The 22,234-nt window shown below is 38.4% G+C and overlaps 1 protein-coding gene across 1 annotated transcript; it reads left to right on the plus strand.

Annotated features, from left to right (window-relative positions):
* Nucleotides 1–1,124: 1,124 nt before the first annotated feature.
* LOC149050690 (uncharacterized) lies at nt 1,125–10,561 on the plus strand. The gene is made up of 6 exons (XM_089198249.1): nt 1,125–1,223; nt 2,246–2,578; nt 2,664–2,906; nt 4,835–4,958; nt 5,757–5,828; nt 9,616–10,561. The coding sequence occupies exons 1-6, from the start codon at nt 1,190–1,192 to the stop codon at nt 9,689–9,691; spliced, it is 882 nt and encodes a 293-aa protein (XP_089054375.1). The 5' UTR covers nt 1,125–1,189; the 3' UTR covers nt 9,692–10,561.
* The last annotated feature ends 11,673 nt before the right edge of the window (nt 10,562–22,234 follow it).

Here is a 22,234-nt window from a genome sequence, read left to right on the forward strand (position 1 = left end):
TATAACTTACAATTACATCACAGGTTAGTCTTGCATGTGAACAATGCTTAACATAAATACACCGAGTCTTGCAATCGATTTTCAGTTTACAAAGTTGAAGGTATAAATGTTTTGATTCACAGATTAGGATGAAGTATTGGCGGGTTTTAAAACTTCCCTTTCAAAATAAGAATGAGACATTTGAAATGCTAATTATTAAACAAAGAGGAAATGACAAGAGGGGCCAGAGGCTGACTTCATTTTGTGAAAGATTTTCTCCTCTGAAAAAATGACTTACGTTATTATTTTGCCACAACTAGTGCGAACACTGGTTTTGCTTTTATCTTTTTTTTCCAGTTCAGATTTGTTAAGCGCATTTAGAAACTCTTCTTCAGAGGCTACGTGAGATAAATATATGTCGAGCCTCCACTTTAGCAACTTACGTATAACCTCACCAGCTTGAAACATCTGTTAGGGTTTTATTGATGTATACGTGAATAAAATATTTGTTGTGTTGGTAAATGCGACTGCAGCATAAAACACTCTAACGGAGAAAGGAAAAAAACACTATTCAGGTAATCTTGTAGCTTTTTTGTGTTATAACTGGTGATGAAATTGATTTAAGTAGAGTCTTATGCTACACTGCTGGAGAAAAATAAAAGGAAAAAAACGAGGATAAGAGAACATAACGCTTTGTGTCGTTATATGAGTAACTGACTTCTTAATAAAGTAGTGACGACGACGAATCTTTATTTCATATGCAGACGCAACTTTTTCACAAAGCACACTGTATGGAATACTACTAGAATTGGGGTAGGTGTGACACAATGATAACATAGCAGTCAATGGAAATATGCCGGATGTTCCTCTAAGTCTCTTAATTACAAGAAATGCTCGGAAACAGCGTTAAAAATTTGAATTGAACAATTTTTATTGTAGGGATATTAACTAACCTGTACGTTCCATTTTAAGTTAAATGAAATAGTAAAATAGTGGAAACACTCTCCACAGTGGCCGGGAGAACGCTTAGTCGTTGAGGCATGAATAATCTGGTTCAGTCACGCGACAAAGAAAATGAGGTCGAAGCCGATGATGATACTGAATCGCAACGTTTACAACGTATAGATATGCTGAGGTGCTGAGTAGAGGCTTACAGATAAGATAGATTTGAAGTTATTTTAACACTCATTTGCTTTTCTTTCTAGGAAAGATGTCTAACATGTGGACTTTCATTTTTGTTTTGGGTAAGTCGACTGCGCTTGTTTAAGACGTGTAGTTTTCATGAGCGAGCATGAGACACACTATAGTAGTTTTGGTTGTGAGAAAATTTACGATAAAGTTTTAACGCAAAGATTATACTGATTTGTCTAAGGTAAGCTTGGATCAATTCTATCGGCAGAATGGTAAAAAATAAGCTATGTTCGAGGCAAGTATTCTGTCGAAAGTTCACGCAAAAATATGGGTAGAACTAAGGGAAATCAGTAACATTATTTATACGCAGAACAGTTGTAGGAAGGTTCAGTGAAATTAATTGGCTCTAAATACAAATCTTATATTGTATACCTTGATAATTTCTCGTTTTTTTGATGCCTTTTAGTAGCTCATCTATTTTGATTATTACGACTCAGCAAAGAAATGATATTGTGCTAAGTTGAGGAATATATATGCTCCATAAATTAGTTATAATTGGCGTCACACGTTAGGCCAAGGTTACCATCCATATTTGTCAAAATACGTACAATCCGAAGGAACGATTTTGTTTTGGCCATCGAGGATAATTAAGAGCGTAATTTAAGAGCCTTGGTAAAATTTAGAGCAAACTATGTAATTTTACCGATGAGCATTGCAGTCTGGAAGTTTAAACTATTAAGCGAACGCAAACTATCCAAGCCTAACCAAGGGCCATTGATAATGGTTCTTTACAAGAACACGTTATTTGCGCGAAGATTATGTGTGCAATCCATACTTACCACATAGACGATCAGGGACATTTGACTCTTGTGGCACAGCATGTCTGATCAGTTGTTAATTACTGACGTAGGAGTTTGACATGCTCACTGATTTATTAAGAATAAATACTTCTCATATAACAGGTTTACAAGAAAAATACAGGGAAAAGTTTCCTATGAAGTTAATCTCAGAGTCTATCATGAGTTTGCATTATCGTTTACGCACACGATAACGGAAGCAAGTAGACAGTCATTAATGAGCTAACTGTTCAAAGTATGTATGCTTATCCTCTGTGAAATTATATTCTTTGTCATAGTTACAATAATCGCGGAAGTATACTCCCGAGATATCCCAAACTTTGACACAACCCAGCGTCTTCAAGTAGAAAAAGGGCGATATGTGGAAATAGAATTGGGGCTTTATTTGCCCCGTGACTTACCTGGAGCACCTTGTGCTGATGACGAATATCTTGAGATCCGTGATGGGTATAATCAGTCTGGAAATCTTTTGGGTGTATTTTGTGGAAGATACGTTCCTCGCTTTAAACTACGTTCCAGTGGACAGAACATGTGGTTAAGATTTTCACCTCACCGTAGATACCGGCTAACGTATAACAGTTCCTATGAAGGAAAAGCACTAAATGCAAGAGGTAAGTATTCTTAGGTTTAAGTGTTTTGATTTTCTTAATGGTATAATTTATTCTAGATAATATGTCTTATTATGTTTGTGCTTAGTTCCCACCAACCTGAAAAACGTCGCAAAGACTCAGTTTGTCCTGCTCAATCATTTGTCATCGTTGTGGTGCCCGGCGGAAGGTGGACCAGCTCCTCGCATTGTTTGGAGAAAGAATGGCGCTGTTGTGCAAAACAGCACCAGTGCGCGACTTCAAATCAACGTCACTGAAGAAGAAGGAAATACAAATTACAGCTGCGAAGTGGACGACCAGGAGCCGAAAAACATCAGTCTTGTTGTCGAGAGTAAGTCTCAAGTTACGTCTTTACTTCAAGGGGGTCTCGGTTGTTGTGTATGCTTTTGGTAAACCTTACTCTTTGTCTTATGTCGATTTTGGGAACTTTTGGCTTTAGAATAAAACCTTCTGCAATTTTATTCAAAGGTAACCTGAAAATTCACATTTATGAAGTAAAACATAAAACAACTAAGTGTCTTTTTTTTAATTATTAAAATATTAATTTTCATGCTTTTGCTTTTCAAAAAAATATTAATTGACTCGATTGACCGCTGCCCAAGAAAAAGTGCCATCAAAAACTCTGCTTTTCAAACTATTGAATAATCGCAAAATATTTCAGAATGGATAAATAAACAACTAGTAAAAAGTGACGTTAGTGCGGTTTTCCCTTGAGCTCAAATTGCTAACCTAAAGGCATTTTCCATTACTGCGACCGCGCAAGAGGCAATGCACGCAATAAAATCAGTGTATAGAAAAGTGAGAGCCTCGGTCAGGATAGCCATCTTTAAGTCGTTCGCCGTATACTTCACATAGGAAAATAGAGGATTAGTAGGTCGGTCTATTTGAATCTATTTGAAATTGAGAATTAAAGGGCCGGGTCGCACTACAGCGAATTCAAATATCTGTCAATTTTTCGCGAGCCAAACATTGGCAAAAATTTTTGCAATTTTCAAATTTTGAAGGCGGACGCATCAAACTAGTGTCCTTTGATCAAAACTTCATTGATGGACACGTTCGTCAATCACGAACCCATCTCCCTCTACTAAAGGATAAAGAAAAAATTATCGCTAAAATTACTGGGCAAAGTATGGATCGTCATCGAATGATTATCTTCGCAGCTTTCTTTCTCTGCAAAACAACGTTGCGTTTTTTATCTTGTTGGTACATTATCAGCAGGCTTCTATGCGGCTAGTATCAACTCTTAGACGTAGAGGGTGAAGACTTCTATTAAATAGAGCTTGCTTTCGAAACCGTCCGTAGTCGAGGTCTCCGCGTTCATTGGAGTCATGGTTCGACCTTGGGACCATGTTTCGTATTCCGCTTTCTTGTTTCCTGTCGATCTTTTTGGTTACAGCTTGCGCCACTTGTGCTGGCTTCGATGATTCCATTGGAAGGAGAAGTACTCGTTAAAACCGATTGTTCTCCAAAGAAACCGGGCCCAGGATACGAGTCAGACATTCGAATGAAAACGTCACTCAAATTCTTCGTTTCCTTCAAACGAAAACTGAGGGTCAGATGTCCTGCCATCGCGTGCGCCAAACTACTCTAGCGGACCACAGCGTATTTTTCCCGCTTAAATTTTATCTGAACATGTCTTGTGTACGATGGCATCTAAATGGTTTAAAAAGTGTGCTAAAGATTGGAAGCCTGCGAGGTAGGACATCGGCTCCTCTGAAGATTGGCGAAATTTTGGCGATCCGCAAAAAGTTGGCAAGGCTTTAAAATTGTGGGTAGCACTTATTTAACGCAAATCGTTGACATATTTTTCGCTTAAACAAACAAAAAAGCTCTAATGCGACTCTGGCGGTAGTAGGTTCGGTCTATTTGAATCTACGACGTAAACATGAAAAAATTTAACAAAGTTTGCACTGGATTGACTTTACTATTCTCCTTATCTTTGAACAGATCAAACGGAAAATACCAGAGAGCAACAAATCCCAATAATTAAGTGTTTTAGATCATTTTCATACATGGCGAATAAAAATCATGCTCATGATTATAATGAGCTGTTTTGCACCAACGGCTGAATAGAAATATAAAATGTGATGTGAAATTTGTCTTCATTTCGATAAGAGAGCATTTTAGTTTTGGATGGTTTTGAACAATGCTTAGCTAAACGGATGGTATACTTTGTAACGGGCCATCATCAGTTTGATTCGAACAAACAGATATGATTCAAATATCAATTTTTAATGGAAGCCTGTTTTTGTTTGTCAGAGTGCCCTCAACAGTGCCAATGCAAAGTCCTTAAAGGTAACATGAAGAACTTACTATCGACCGACTGTGGAACGAAACAGCTTAAGTCAATTCCAGAGAAAATTCCCCGAGCTACAGGAAAACTGTAAGTTCTTATACATCATATAAGTTTAGGTAACGACATGATTTCGAGTGCAATTTGATGTTAATAAATACTAAAAATTTTCAAAGACAACAAAATTGCACGAGTCCGTCTTTGACAGATTTACAAGTGCGCTTATTTACACCAAATTGCACTCGAAATCATGTCGTTACTTGTTAGTCTTGTTGATGCCTTACATATGAAAAACTTACCACAGAAGTACGTCAAGAAGGACGAAATTTTGGCAGCGCCAATAAGAATTTATATGAAAAATGCAATCGTTTTCAGCCAATCAGACATGCGTAATTTTTTCATGTAAACGATTAAGCCTCAAATTTGGCCTTTGTTCGAATTTTGAAGTGGCACAATGATTGCCTAAAGTACGAGAAGGTTATACTAAAGACAACATAATTTTATGGTCGTTTGTAATTTTATAAGAAATTTCATAAGAAATAACAAGAATTACATTCCATAACTGTTCAACCAGGTGCGTCGGGTGATTTTCCCTGTCTATCTGCATTAAGAGTGTTGAAATGACAGAAGAGCCAACTGATTTACCTTAGAGTGTAAAAAAAACCAGTGAAAGCATATTCAATGTATTTGAAAATGTTGCACAGGTTAATTTCAGTCAGATTTACGCAGGAGTTTAAGATATTGACTTTGTCTTACTTTCGATCAAGAGTTTCTCTACCGGTTTCTTTTTTTGACACTCATTCGGTAAAAACAGATGACGGCTTTTCTGCTAGCTGCTGATTATCCTTTCACAATTTGAGTTAAAACTGACTTTCTTTTTTGCTGCAGCACGCTCTCAAACAACAAATTGAAGCACTTGCCGAAGGAAGTTTTCAGCAGAAATTCTAATCTGATAAAACTGTAAGTAATATTGACTTTGAAAGTGAAATGTGATCATCGCAGTAAATTTTCCAATTTAAGCAATTGGAAAGAAGAAGCCTGAAAAAAATCAGGGCTTCAACGGGATTCGAACCCGTGACCTCCGCGATACCGGTGCGATGCTCTACCAACTGAGCTATGAAGCCACACATTGGGAGCGAGGTCAATTTGTTGAGTTCATATCTTCCCGTGCAGTGAAATGATGTGAATTGACCTCGCTCCCAATGTGTGGCTTCATAGCTCAGTTGGTAGAGCATCGCACCGGTATCGCGGAGGTCACGGGTTCGAATCCCGTTGAAGCCCTGATTTTTTTCAGGCTTCTTCTTTCCAATTGCTTAAATTGGAAAATTTACTGCGATGATCACATTTCACTTTCATCTACAACCGCAGTACAAATATGAATTATTTCATATAAACGTCACATCATTTCACTGCACGGGAAGATATGAACTCAACGAATTGACCTCGCTCCCAATGTGTGGCTTCATAGCTCAGTTGGTAGAGCATCGCACCGGTATCGCGGAGGTCACGGGTTCGAATCCCGTTGAAGCCCTGATTTTTTTTTTTTTTCAGGCTTCTTCTTTCCAATTGCTTAAATTGGAAAATTTACTGCGATGATCACATTTCACTTTCATCTACAACCGCAGTACAAATATGAATTATTTCATATAAACGTCACAATATTGACTTTGTCAAATTCTTTTTTATTTTGATGTATTGAAGATTAACGGATGGAAAATAATGTTTCATTCAGTGAGGTTCTTCGGGCGCGTTTCGCAAATCAAATTGCATGAATTTCGCAAATTAGCTAAATTCATGCATTTTGATTTACAAAATTTATTTTAAAAATTATTATGTTCGCTATTCCACGTAAAGATCCACATTGAGCTTGATCATGAAAATATTAAGTTAGATCTTACAGCCCACCTGCAAATGTTAAGTTGGTGAAAGGACAACAAAAACAACAACACCAGCAACTACAACCTGACAAAGAAAACCCGTTGAATCTAGTAACGAAATCAGTGTCAATCTATCATTTCTCTTGGACATAACCGAAGTATTTCCAGAGATAACCTCCATGTGATATGTAATTTCTGAGTGATGAGTAAACTTTGATAAGATATCTATGTCGGACCATCGATATCAGAGTATTTATTCTTTTGTTCGATTCGAACGTAGAATATAAACACTGATGGACGAAATGATCCTCACATGGGAAATAGATCATCCATGATAAGCTTGGAAAAAATTCGTCCATCTTTACTATATTTTTAAAGCTCTCTTCCGGCTCTGTAAAACTTTTAGGTAGAAAAAACTTAATGTCTTAAGTAAAGCAGCTTGGAAAGTTACACGGCGAGATAAATAAAAGAAAACGATATTGAGATCAGCTGAAAATTTGGACTTCAGTAAATTTCTTAAGTTCATTATTTCATATCGTACTCAAAGAACACTTACCATTGCAGTGTAAAAATACTCGAACTAAACAGAGAATCGTCGATATATCTTAGATCAGCTTTATACAAAGTGCTCTGCATGAGAAGCATATCAGTTTATTGCTAAGAGCCAAGTAGTAGATCAGACCCAGTTTAAGCCTTCGGAGCTAACCTCTATATTCATGGGAAAGAAGTCACTTAGAGCTGTTACACAAAGTGAGACAGAATTACTCCTGAGCGCAGCATTGAAATTACTATAAGAATATGAACACTTGCTTCTAATCCTTGCTGTGGAGGAAAAATTGATGTTACATGTATTTACTATCCTCTAAGATAGCCAAAAAAACATTTCGGGTTTTTCCGTGAGCATCATTACCATTGCATATTTATTTATTTTTTATTTGCTGGTTTTAGTAAACAGCAAAAGCGTTGGTCTAATTAAGCTCTGGTATTTTCCAAAATTATCTTTAGTATATAATTAATCATTTCAAGTGTACACGCTCCCTTTGATCGAGGCCAAGTGAAAGAAAATCGTTTTTGGTCAGCTCATTACAAAAACCCATGGCCGTTACGGAGGCTTTAAGAAAATTTCCTATTTTTTATAAACCCAAGATTTAATGAGGTGGGACATTTTATTTCCGTGCCGCAGAAATTCACCATTTGAACTATGCGGTATTTTAAAAACAACATTAATTTTAACTGTATTAGCTTGTCACTCAAAAGCGAGTTTATTGATCACACCTTTTCTTCATGCTAAATTGCAATTAGCACATAGTGAGGTTTAAGTCTTTGAAAACAAAAAAAGCTTGTAAGGTAGTTTCAGCAATATCATAGCTTTTCGAAAATTTATGATGGGTCCAAATTTATTCCACTGATATTTTTAAAAGTTTCTAAGAGCTAAGTCGTGATATGCTGACTGGCACTGAATAATCAAATCTTGGGTTCACCGAACTCGTTTTTGGCTGATATGTACGGAAAGCTAAAACTGGATGACACTGTCGTAGACTGAAGTGTTGCTATGGTAATCGTTTGAGCCAAAAAAACTGGTCAAAACTTGTTAAGCAATTGTTCGCCACGGATATTCCTCGTGGATGTGGAATTGGTTAAAACGTTCAAACCGAATTGTCGGAGGAGGTTTACTGATCTATTAGTTGATAAAAGTTATCTGCATTACAACTCCATAGCGGATTAAATGTGTACCTCAAAAATTGAGGTTGTTAAGTATTCATATATTCAGGCTATTGTTCTTTCTCATTACTTATTCATTCCGATGAGTTTGCCGACATGCCGGCATGCTTCCGAAGATCGTGAAGAGCGCAACTTCTTTGATGTAAGTGAGATATTTTTCTTTTGTTAACAGATGAAATAAACTCTCCCGGGAATCTGCTTGATTCGGATGAAAACAAAACGATCGGCGCTCGAAATGATAAACTATTTTCGCTTTTGTTCTTCGCAGTGATTACAACAACTCGTCCAAGATCCATTTTTAAATCTTTTGCGACGCTCTTTAATCCTAAAAACATATTAAGGCTAAAAATACACCGTGAATAGAAACTAAATCCATTCAAATGATTGCAGTTAATCGATCTCGAGTTCATTCATCTCAAGACAATGTAAACAAAAGGATACAAGATCACAAGTCTGTTCGCGCAAGGTAGCTTAATTACACTATTGTCCAAGTCTTTTGAGGTACCTTCCGCAGTTCCTTTGGTCTTCTTCCAAAATATCTCACCTTTTTCGAAACGAATAAAACCGACACGTTTTCGGCAGCCACCGAAAGCAATGCCCAAAGGAATAAACCGAGCCTTCGAGGTAAAAAATCCAGCGGTGTCACTCATTTCAGAAAGTCACATTTAATCCGCTATGGAGTTGTAATGGTTAGTTTAAATGGTCACTGCTTGATCGAAAAGGTGAATGGTATAAGGATAATCCTGATGAATGTACATTTCATCAGATCTTTCCAGCCATTAGATCGGCAAATGGTTTGAAGTTAAAGGAAAAACTCGTAGCTGATTCATTTGTACGTGAAGCTCAAATTAACAAGCACCATACGGACAGTGCGAGTCTCTTATATATTTGAAAGCTAGGCAATTCTAGTTACCAGAGGAGTAAATAAAATAATTAGGTAATTTGGTATAATCAACTGATTTGATAACATAAATTGGTTACCGTATATAGTTTCAAAGCTAACGTTTCAAGCGTGAGCCCTTCGTCAGAGCAAATCGCTAATTTACGTTATCAAATAAGTTACACTCTTCCACCGACACAGCACCACAGTTTCTTTAAAAACTTACTCCCTCCATAAATAGGTAATTGATTTGTTAATTTTTTCCTAGGGACTTGTCCAAAAACAAGTTGCAGAACTTGTCAGCAGGGGCCTTTAGTAACAACACAAGACTGGAATATCTGTAAGAATGACGTTTCTTTAGCTTACGAACATTCGTTAATGATTTTTTAATCACGTGCCGATGTATAGAGACATGATTTGGGCTTTCACATCAGAATGAGTTGGAATCTGAACATCCTGTCAAAAAATATAAAACAATACAATATTTCTTAGATTGGCAACTTCTCTTGTACAACTTAGTCCACTTACATTTCATATTTATTTGAAGTCCGGTAAGAGTCTTATGTACATTCCTAGGGGACTTAAGTGTACCATGGTAACTGGATAACAAAATGTCGTTTATCATGGTTAGATCCAGTTATGAAATTAATTCAAACAATACAATTCGATGATGCTCACTATGTGTCACCAACTCGTTCAACGTGATGACATAACTGGTAAATAATCTTCGCTGTTTAACCCTCTTTAGCCCATTGAGTCGATAATAAGGTTTTATATTCCTGAGATGGTGTGATTTTACCAAGGAATGTTTTGGCTTTAAAACATGCGTTATCTATTAGGATCATGGTGTGCCTGTGACATAGCAGTTTCGATTCCGGGTACAAGTTTTTGTTTTGGTTTTGGAAAATTCTTATAGTTTTATCTTTAGATAGCTTATTCAAGCATTGAGCTCTATCATAGAACTTTCCTCGCAAAAGATATTAACTTTACGAATATCCTTTAGTTTCAAAGCTTAAACTTAAACATGAGTTCTGGAGATGGTCCAGGTCTCAGGGTGGGATTTATTTGAAACGTTAACGTCTCTAGGACAACCCCGGCCGAATTGAATTGGAGGAAAATAGTTTTTCATTAAAGTACTCTTGTCCCTTGATCTCTAATTTCGTTTCCATGAAGGTACACGCATGAACAAGTAATCAAGATAATTTATTCAAATCCTCACCCCTCTTAAATGTTGTCTATGCTCCTCCTCATAAAAAAACTCACCAAAGTCAAATTTCCGCTCTCTCAAGCACGTCAGCAACCCAATCATGTTTCTTGGGATTAGCTTGAGGAAAATTTTAGTTTTTCGCTTTTTTCTAGATTAACCTCTATTTTTCATATCTTGATGTTGCTTATCAAATGGATGACACATGGGAAGGAGTTAAGAAAGTTCAATCTTTGCGCCGGCATCCATCTGGCAAAATAAGTTTTTCGATCCACTATGCGCTTGAAAAACATTCACTTTCGCACAGCTGACGCTCGAACTTAGCTTCAAAATAACCTCTTACTGCGGCTTCATTATCGTCCAAAGTTCACACATTTTATTTAATGAGCCAAATGTTTTTCCACCCATTCCTCGTCTTTTTATAATCACGCGCTTTTAAACTGTTTACGCATGCGCCACTCGATAAACTCTGTTTGCGACTTCATCGACATTTTTTACTCATTCCGCATCTTTACGATCACACCTTATTTGTACAATTATCTCTCGTACTGCCCATGAAATTCCTTCTGAGACTTCTTTGAGCCCAAAACGGCTTCGTAAACAATCAAACTCACAAACTTTCGCCCTCTAGTTGCATATTTTTGTTTACAACTTCATAAACGGTATTTAATATACAAAAGCTTCCGTACCCTTTTCGATTGACCCAAAATGATGTTTCAATCTATTTCGCGTCCTTTTTAAAATGACGCTTTCATGCACTGACGTTGCGCAAGCTACATAAGAAACCCTCTTTAACATTATCAACATTCGAAGTTCAGAAACTGGGCAAGCCAAAAAATTTTACGACTCGTTCCTTGTCTTTTTGAAAACCACACTTTTTGCGCTTTTGTCTCCCGTACGAGAGATTACAACTTTTTTTGCTCCCGTATCAGCCATAAAACTACTTCTGCTGCCTAAGAGCTGTGTTCATATGTTTATTTCTCTTTTCTCGGAAATATTCAGTCATAAAATGAACAAGTTAGAATAGACGATAAAGAAAGTGATATTGACATCATAAACTTTGAAAACAGCGCGACGCTTTTCTTCTCTCCCCATACCACGTTGCTTATGTCTTCCAATCTCTTGTGTCGCGTAAATACCCAAGGGTCCTAAACTTAGACAAAATTTGTTGCACAGCCGACGATAACGCCTGAAGTGGTCACCTACAGGTGCCTTTCCGACCATGCGATTGAATGGTCCTCGAGGAAAACGAACAATAAGCGGTAGTACTTTAAGCGGTCAGGACGGAAACTCCGAGGAAGCCGTCCGTTGGTTGGTCAGTTTAAGTTTCGAATATACGACCAGCGAGTTTAAAAGGAATCTAACAGAGGGTGATCAAATAATGTCTCCTTCATTTCTTTATATTTGAGCATTTTAATTTTAGGAAATGAATCTGATTAAATTATTTGCCTTCATTAAAATGTGCACCCCCACTCAGAAAACAAAAATGGTGTGAAAGTGGTGGGCAGATTGCTTTGAACGCATTCAGTTTTGCAATAGGATCTCCAGGGTAGAGAAATGTCAAACTAGTTATTATCCGTTAATCTGAATTGTGAGCATATGAAAACGTTTCTAGAATTTTGAAAAGTATCATGTGCTTTCAAGATGTAGGAGAAATATATCATAGGCAGCATAATTCCCGCTCCGTTGTGATGACTTATTGATTTCAGATCACAGCTATTGAGATATTTTTGTAAGAAAAATTTTGATTCCAATTATGCTTCGATGGATGGCACTGTGAAACTATTTTGAGATGTTTATCGTCTTTTGTAGTGTCACAGGAAGAACCAAAAGATTATTATATCTTCCGACTCACATAATTTGCTGATTTAACGGTAAACGTTCTCTCCTCGAAGGAAAAATTTTCCTCTGTATTATTATGCGCCGATCACATCTATTTCTGCAGGGAAAACCGCTGACACCTCTGATAAATGCTTGACGTTAGTTGTCACAAAACCGCTCATAATGCTATGAAAACAGTCTATACAATGAGCATGGAGGCGATCCTCGCAGTAATGAACATCTCAATCTTAAGCAGTAGTGAAAATGACTCATGAAAAAATTGAGGCCTGTACGGGATTTGAACCCATGACCTCTGCGATACCGGTGCAGCGCTGTACCAACTGACCTAACAAGCCAATTGGGAGTCGATCATGATGTTGCTTCCAAATAAACCCGTGAATTGATGAATAAATGACTGTAAATATATGAAAGTTATATAGATGAACTGCGGATAAGGAAATGAATATAGATTTCCTCGCAGTAATGAACACCACTTAAGAGCGACTCTCTGTCAGGACCAAGTGAGACTGAGAAAATGTGGCACAAGGTCGGAAAAATGGATCTCTTGATATTTTGTCCAGAGATAACCTATGGTATGCTAAAAATCTTGATATAATTTTTAGGTTCTAGAGTTTTTACATTTTTGAGAAAATTACCAAAAACCGTCGACCACCCGTGAAGCCGAAAAATCACAGAAATGAGGTCAAATTTCATGATCAGATAATCGAACTCGCGTAAAGGCGCATAAACAATTATGGTTTTCCTCAGTTTATAATTTTATTTAGGAGGTATTGCTAAGCTGCCTTGATGATATTTTAGACTTACAATAGTAATTCCGAATTCTTGGAGAGCAAGCGAAGAGAACCGAAATTTCTAGACTCTGAAAATCAAAAATTCCTTACCGTTTTCAAACATCTCAAAACATACTCGGTATTACGTAGAATTCTTTCAAAATTAAATTCTAGCAAGTACAAGAGCTGTTTTTGAACGTGATATAATTTTTTCATGGCAAAAGTTATTTCTGAGGCGATTGCCCCATGCAAGTTGACCCAATTTGACCTTTCGAAGAGATTTTGTTTCACCAGCCTGAATGTAAACAATTCGACTTGCCTTTGCTCGCTATCCAGTAGAGTATATCGCTCAAGAGCACGTTGGTGTTTTCCACAGTCTAAATGCCGCTGCATTGATGAATATTTCTCAAATGTTTTGACACAACCCTCCTCAGGACAGCTGAAGATCGCCACGTTACTGTCTTCCTCTTCGAAATGCATTGGTGGATCTGGATCTCGAACTGATGCTTTGATGCTTTTATGGGCCTCTCCTTGGCAGATGTAAATGCGCTTGAGTAAGAGCGAGTAACTCCGGTAAGGGTCGGTAGGTCAGATGCGGATGGGCAATGCAATTTGTCTGTAAGGATGAGTTTACCACCGCCAATACCATACGCCCTCAAAACTAGTAGCGCTCTTCCTTGTACTCGACATTACTGAGCTGAATAATACCCTTTATCTTTGAAGATAGCACCGTCGGGACTTGGACAGTCTCACACAATGCTATGTTAACACCAGGAACTCCACCGAAAGAGAGTATCGCGTCTCTCATCTGCTCAGGCGTCTCGATATCATTTCCAGCGTTGAGATAAATCCTCATGTGTGACTTTATTGTCGCAGCCTTCCGATCACATGCCCCCTTGTGAATCAGAAAAATCTAGACGCCTGATCTTGACACCTTCTTCATGGCCAAGGGCTGCTGCACAGACGAGAGTGATTCCGCAGTGGTAGCAGCCGGCATTATCCTCCATTATCCTTATCATTATCGTTTTCCTATTGATTGAGGGGCTTGGTCTGTTGTCAGTGAGCCAATCAAATGGTGAACCAAACCCAAACGCACGTTTACTCATGTCACTACTAAACGCAAGTCAGACATATTTCGCCTCCTGATTGATTTGTTGTTTAATGGGTTCCGCTCCTGGTTGGCTGAGGAATATTATTTGCGGTTAGTTCTACAACAGTCAAGTAAAATCCGCTCTAACATTTTGTTTAACGCGGGTCACACCCACCTTAAAGTCGCTTTTAAGGTACCGCTTGCTTGCGCGTAGATTATTTTCCTGCTGTTTCGCCCATCCTATGCCTTGTCCTACATCTCCAAGGGTTTCAACAACATCACACAGATCATCAAATGCTTCCGCACCTGCAGCACTAACATAATCGAGGCCTTGAACCGATGTCCGAACAGACGCAGCGCACTTGCTCAAAATCCGCAAAAGGGTAGCGTGGCTTAATGGCGTGAACCCAGACTCCTGGCAGTAAGTCATGTACTGGATGACTATTCGCTCTGGGATAATCATCCGTATGACGTTTGGAACCTTGATAGTCTCTTTCGTCGATAACATGATTGTTCTTTCGCCAAAAGGAGAGAACGCTATGAAGTGGTCCATTTGAGCAGTGGATACTCTCATCCTTGGCGTCGGAGCTGTTAGCACTGGTGCTCCCCTTCCACCTTCTAAGCAGTGGCGTCTGGCCTCAGTAAAACGATACTGAGATAAATCGGGTATCCAGTGTCGCAGCTGATTCAGTGTCAAATTATCAGCCATAATGGACAGGATTTGCCGACGCGTCTCCCAGCTGTCGGCTGCACAGTAGCACTCGGCGAGTGCGCTCATCATGGTTTTGTCGACTGAACTGCTTGTGGCTTCCTCTCCGTTACATTGTAAGGTTCTTTGTACGACACCAGAGGGATAGACTGCCTTGAAGAGAGAACCACTATTACTTGGAGCTATGTCTTGTAGTAGTGTAGATAGACCTTGACCTGCCTTCCGCACGTAGTAGCGTCGTGTTCTTTCACTCGCTTCTTCCCAAGGCCGCTGTAGCCGAGAACGAATGGGCCTGATTTCTCGAGTGCGCAAATAATCATTGAATGGGTCAGTGGTCTTGGACTTTGGTTCGCGCTTTGTTGTAGCCGGTGCGCTGTCAAAGGATATCTCCTCAGAGGAGGACGAGTCGTCGCTAGGTGGCAAATAGAAGCTTCCTCCTGGGGTGGCTGGGGTACTTATGGTAATTGTCTGCTTTAAACTTAGATCTCTCTCGATGGCAATCACCAAAACAGTTTTACGTGCTCTATGGTCGTACGAAAAGAAACATGTCTTGTGCGAACCCAAAAGCAAATCATATTCAGTTTCCAAAGGGATAGTTTTCGAAGAATCATATAAAAGCGTTCGTCTACTTCTGCATCGAAAGGTATTTTGTTGAACATAATTCCTAAAAAGTTAGATGCATCACGAAGAGGACCTATTTGCGTGTCCACCTGCCATGGGCAAATTGGTAAATATAATTAATACAAATTACAAAAACTCGCTTTGCGGCCAGTAACTTTTTCAGTTATACATTACTATTCCCTTTTATCTAGCTTTAGGAATTCGAAATCATTAGCAATGGAGCTGCGCAGGCATTTGAATTTTGGAGCTAAAACTAGATAGGATTTCCAGTTTGTTGAACAGTCACTAGAAAATGGGAAAAGTAAATTTGTTGCGTGTATATACACCGATTCAAAGTATTGCATACAAAGAACTCCCCTTCAAAATAGGCTTGTAAAAACATAAAAAAAAACCAAACGAAAACATTGTATGCTAGTAAGGAAGAAAATAAAGAAATGAGCAAAAGCAAGACAAAAATATCCATGCGGATGTATTTGCGGTACGTGAGCATTTAGATGTAAAGATTGCGTGACATCGATCTGGGTCTATTTTTCAGATCAATTCAATTACTTCCTTCACTTCTTGCCTCTTTTCATTAGAAACACTCAATACAAAACTCAATAGATACCCAGGGGAGGCTTTATATGCAAGAAATGGATCCAGGTCTCGCAAAAATATTGCACAAACCAGAGAAACGAAAGGTGACACTCAAAAAATGCCGTAGTCGTATGAAAAGGCCGGTGGAAGGAAGCTATCATCCAAGTATTATCACAGGTTTACTGGGCAGTTTCAATGAGAAATGGCAGGGTTTTTCAATGGTTTGCTCAGAAAGCGAGCTAAGGCTTGTCGAATTGTTTACATTTCCTGGTGAAACAAAATCTCTTAGAAAGGTCATATTGGGTCAACTTGCATGGGCCGCTCACCTCAGAAATAATTTTTGCCATGAAAAAAATTATACCACGTTTAAAAACAGCTTTTGTAATTTCTAGAATTTAATTTTGAAAGAATTCTACGCAATACGGAGTATGTTTTGAGATGTTTGAAAACGGTATGGAATTTTTGATTTTCAGAGTCTAGAAATTTCGGTTCTCTTCGCTTGCTCTCCAAGAATTCGGAATTACTATTGTAAGTCTAAAATATCATCAAGGCAGCTTAGCAATACCTCCTAAATAAAACTATAAACTAAAGAAAACCATAATTTGTTATGCGCCTTCACGCGAGTTCGATTATCTGATCATGAAATTTGACCTCATTTCTGTGATTTTATAGCTTCACGGGTAGTCGACGGTTTTTCGTAATTTTCTAAAAAATGTAAAAACTCTATAACCTAAGACTTACATCACGATTCTTAGCATATTATAGGTTATCTCTGGACGAAATATCAAGGGGTCCATTTTTCCGACCTTGTGCCGCCCCTCAAGCGGTGGTTAGGAAGAGTGACTCTTAATTTCACATCTACAGTATGAAAAACATTCTTGGGTAAGGAGGGAGGGGGAAAGGGGATAAGCGAAAGCCGGCTGGTCCACATCCTGCACGATGACATCAAAATCTGTGTTGATCCTCAAATTCACAGATGTCTTGGATTATTTCCAAATGTAATATTCTATCACATAGTTTTATCTTGACCATTTGCATCGTGAGTCCCACTTAATTTTTCATAAAATACAAAAACATTCCGTTAAACCTAATCAAGCAATCTCATTTAGCATATTTCCTCGAATAAGCACCAAAGCGCCATTCTATAATTTCGGCTGAAAGGAGGGGCGCTTATTGGAAGGAAGGCGCTCATTAAGAAATTATTAACCTGTACTGATTGAGCTGTAGTTGAAACTTAAAAAATTATAGATAAAATGCCAAAGAAACAGGTTTTCTTTGTATCTAAGAAAGTGAGGGAGGAGCTGGGGAGAGACTATTCCGGGGAAGGGGGCCTTAAAATGCAATAAAACAAGCCTTTCTCCCGGTAGGAGTCATTTGGAGTTTTAAACTTCATCTTACAGCGCACATCTAACTATCTGTTTTGATTATTTCTTGTTGACAGGGACTTATCCCATATTCAGTTACAGGACTTACCCCCAGGAGTTTTCAGCAGCCTTTATGATCTCGATAGACTGTAAGTACCGACTAACATAATCTTTATTCATCACAGTAACGTCCACACGAGTGAGTCGAGGGCCCGAAACAGTTTCACGCAGAATTCCACTACTTGCAAATGAAAACGTACAATCGGTCGTGAAAAAAATAAAGGCGTGTAACAAAACACCGTCAAGTTTTTCACCCCCCTCCCCTCCCCTCTTCAAAAACCCCAAGACCCACCATGCTTGGACTAGAAACTGGCCTCAAAATCAAACTCAACCTTGTATCGAGGGTGGGGTAGGAAATGCAAAGACCAGGCAATCAGGTAAGTCCAAGTTATAAAAGACTTTTTTCCACCTTATCTTAGGATTTCAGCAGTTTGTAGCCCCCAGGAGCAGTTGTTATCAGAGCTCAGTAACGACATGAAAATCTTGTAATGGGAAATTCATTTGGTTTCGGGTTCGGGTGCATTAATCATTAACTGACTCGTTAGTTCGTTCAGTTTACAAGACATAATTGTTATTTATGTAATGTAAATAATACGGACCGACCCAGGCTGGTGAAAATGCTTGCTAAAATAGCCTGTATGATTAAGAACTTTATTTACGGCAAGAGTCTCCCGGCTATAAACTGAAAAAAAGTTTTGGCGAGTAGATAGTATAGAAAAAAAGAGGTGATGCAAATTAAAGAGAGAGGCTTCACCCAAACAGTTTTATTTGCGTAAAGATAAAGGTAATTTAAAGGGCTTCCAAGCAATCTTTGGAACATGACTATCATGACAATGTTTTCTTTAAAAACAATCAGTGATGTTAAGGAGAGTATTATTCAGTTCCATCAGCGATTAATCCAAGAAGATTTACCTCTGTTAAATTTTAAGTGACAAAGAAAGCCAGTGTCACCATTTTTAAATGTGTTTTGAAGTAGTGAGAGTCTGTTCTTTCGTTAGCTGCACCGGCGTGCGCAAATCTTGTCCTTCTTCCACCGAAAAACTGAAGTCAAGTGAGACACTATTCAGACACAGGAGATTTAATGCTGCATTTATTCATGCTATGAAAATCCCTCGGTTTCTGTTGTGCAACTTACGATAGAAATGTCCAAATTTCAATGGACTTGCCAAAAGTGTATTTGTAGTAGATCGTAGAACTCAAAACATCGCTTGGCGTTTAAAAACGATCAAACTGTTTTGGCGCTTTCGAATGGTAAGTTAAATTTATTGTAAATGTGAACAAGTACCTTGCTTTCTGAGTTGTTGTTGGTGAAGGATTTTTAAGTTACAAACGGTTTTTAGGCCGCGTGTCAACCCATTTGATAATTCATAATTTGCAACTACAAATTTATCATTCGGATCCGCCCTTAGCCTGGCTACTTGAATGATGACCCTTCTCTGAAAGTTGTTTCACTATTTTATGACGAGGACTGAAATCCTTTTAAAACCACCTACATCGTAACAGCATTTATTTACGTTAACTTAGCGACGCAATACATCTGAGAATACAATCAATAAGTAAAATTTTGGCACCAAACGTGCAGCTTCGTTATAACTCGACCATCATTCTGGTGATTCATTATCAAACTCAATCCGATCCATATACCAAGAAAGATAATTTTTAGACATGTATATTAAAACAATTTATCTGAAAACAAGAGGTTGTCACAGATATAACACTTATTGAAATTCTACAAGTTTTACGCACTTGTTACTGTAACTATTCATTTACAAAGCCTAAAAATTTCCACTCTCTAAAAATACCAAACCTGATGTTTCGATCGAGCGTTAGCCCTTCATCATTGGCTCTGACGAGGGGTAATAACGCTCGAAACGTCAGCTTTGAAACTCTTTATGGTGGCTTATTTACGTTATCGACCCAGTTGATGAAACTAAATTTCCCTAATTTCCAACGATTTCGTAGAGAGGTATTGTGACAGCTCATCTGTCGATATAGACAATAAAGAGAGAGGTCAAAAGCTTTTCCCGAACTTTTAAAATGGTGTCTACCTCAACACCAATCTTTTCAATCAGTTCACTGATTCCATATACATCACCAACGAACAGCTGTGGAAACTGTTGGGAGCCACACACATGTAGAGTCAAGAAAACCTCTCTTGACAGTGGACATACATGTACATTTTGAATGGATTAACACACACACCTTAGAAGCAAATTATTATGAACACGTGTCGGAAACATTGTGCCCTTACCAAAAACAATATGCACTAACAACGTTTACCAGACGAGGGTAGATTTTACCCGAACGAACAACAACAACAACAACAAAAACACAACAACTTTACGGACCAACCACAGCGCTTTGTTTCCATAAGTTTCGCGCAGGATAAAGTTTACCCGACGGGGGTAAACTTTGCCACCAGCAATTCGCGAAACAGAGCACTAGCTTGGGCTGTAACGGCGCAGAATAATTACATTCTTTCAATTGTAGCGTCCTAGAATCGAATTTCGCGATTACGAGGTGAAATAAGGTGCAAAACCGATCAGCTTTCGAATAGGATGGCGCACTTTTGGATTCATTGAGATTCATGTCATGAAAGTCATGTTTGTTTTAGCGTTGTATCAAACATTGTTTACATGAAGGTGTTTTATTGAAAGGTTCTAGGTGATAAGTTTGCACACCAGCAAATCAAACGTGTAATCTAATTCTGCAGCAATCCTAGCGTACGTTAGCGACCTCGTTGGCGGCATAACTTACAAGTTCGCGATCGTTCATCGAGCCGCCACGACAATGTGCTCCATTAGTTCCCTTTCCAAAATTCACTTTTCTTTACAAAATGAAAACAGCCGACATTTCGAGTAGTAATGTAAGATGTGCAGCGTTTCACTCGCCAAAAACGTGACACGTGTAATCTGTAAACATCTTAGTGCTACGTCATTCGCGCACCAAAGAAAACATCTTGGTTTTAAATCATTCCTTCTTTCATGAGCCGAACAATTCGATATTTGGTTGAGAAGTAGTTGTGTTTCACGTCCTTATCACGTTTAGCGAGGATTTCTATAATGCAATACTAGACAAAGTACATGTTACTTGTATTTCAGAGTTCCAAATGGCGAGTTGTTATACGAAAACATTTGTTTCATTCATCAAATCCCCAATTTTCAAGCTTTTCGAAGAACTCCAACGCTACATTGAGCCAAATCCTCACTCCGAGTAAAGCATGTTGTTATTAATCTTGGTTTAGTTTACCCGAAGTAAAGTTTACTTGTAGTAAAGTAAACGCGGAGTAAAGTTTACCACGAGTAAAGTTTACCCGAAATAAAGTTTACCCGAAGTAAAGTTTACCACGTGTAAAGTTTACCACACGTAAACTTTACCCGGAGTAAAGTAAAAGCGGAGTTAAGTTTACCACGAGTAAAGTTTACCCGAAGTAAAGGTTACCACGCGTTAAGTTTACCCGGAGTAAAGTAAACGCGAGCAAAGTTTACTACGTGTAAAGTTTACCACGAGTCAAGTTTACCCGAAGTAAAGGTTATCACGCGTAAAGTTTACCCGGAGTAAAGTAAACGCGGAGTAAAGTTTACCACGAGTAAAGTTTACCCGATGCTGAATAGTAGCTTTCCCGCGACATCCGATTAAAGGCCATCTGATTTCCAACTCGAATCTTGCAAAGAACGCTATTACAATTTACTTCTGTTGCAGTCGCAAAACCTTTCGATGTATTCGGGCGGTCCATTTGCTTTCTGAAAATCTTGATTTCCAGATTTGCCGAGCATTGTTTCTTGCGAATTCTGGAGCGCACTTATCGGACTAATTTTAAATTAATCTACGCTCATGTAACAACACTTCTCAACAGGGCCTGTTTAATTCTACTAAAAGGAGGCTTTTCCTTCGTTTTATCGATAAGTTTTGTAGAACAAGTTTGCACACCGGTAAATCAAGCGTGTAATCTAATCGAAGCGTCTTATTTATCCGGCGGCGTTAGTAGCTTAACTTGCGTTCATTGAGCCGCCACGACAATGTCCTTCATTACTACCCTTTCCAAAATTCATTTTCCTTACAATTTAAGAAAACGGTTAAAATTTTGAATTGTAATGTAAGATGTGCGGCGTTTCGCCCGCCGTAAACGTGGCACGCGTAATCTTTAATAATCTTGGTGTCTTGGTGGCACGTAAGTTACGCACCAAAGAAGTTATTCCTTCTCTCCTGAGTTGCTAATAAAGAAGTAGTTGTATTTAAAGTCCTTATCACGTTCAGTTTGGATTTCTTCACAGCAATACATGGTAAATTCTATGTTATTCGCCTGGCCTACCAAATGGCGTGATATTATTGAAGGAATACGGTTTTTTTTATCGAATCCCAAAGGACACCCTGAGGGAACTTTTCCCTGAATTAAGTCAACTTTTAATCACTGCAAAATCTATAACTTGAGGAAGAGATAAACTTGAAATCATGGATGGTTTGGTAGCAGTACTGACAAAGACTCGTTTCGTAACATTTTTCATTATGTTGATTTCTAATTATATCTCTAATATTTTTCCCGACTGAAATTGTGACCTAAATAGAGAAGAATCTGTTGAGTCCATTCACTAACGTAAGCTCTTTGCTTATGCGGTGCCTGGAAAAGAAGCGAACAAAAGGATTAGAGGAC

The sequence above is a fragment of the Pocillopora damicornis genome, chromosome 2 (assembly GCF_964200805.1).
Source record: "Pocillopora damicornis chromosome 2, jaPocDami1.2, whole genome shotgun sequence".
Taxonomy (NCBI): Eukaryota; Metazoa; Cnidaria; class Anthozoa; order Scleractinia; family Pocilloporidae; genus Pocillopora; species Pocillopora damicornis.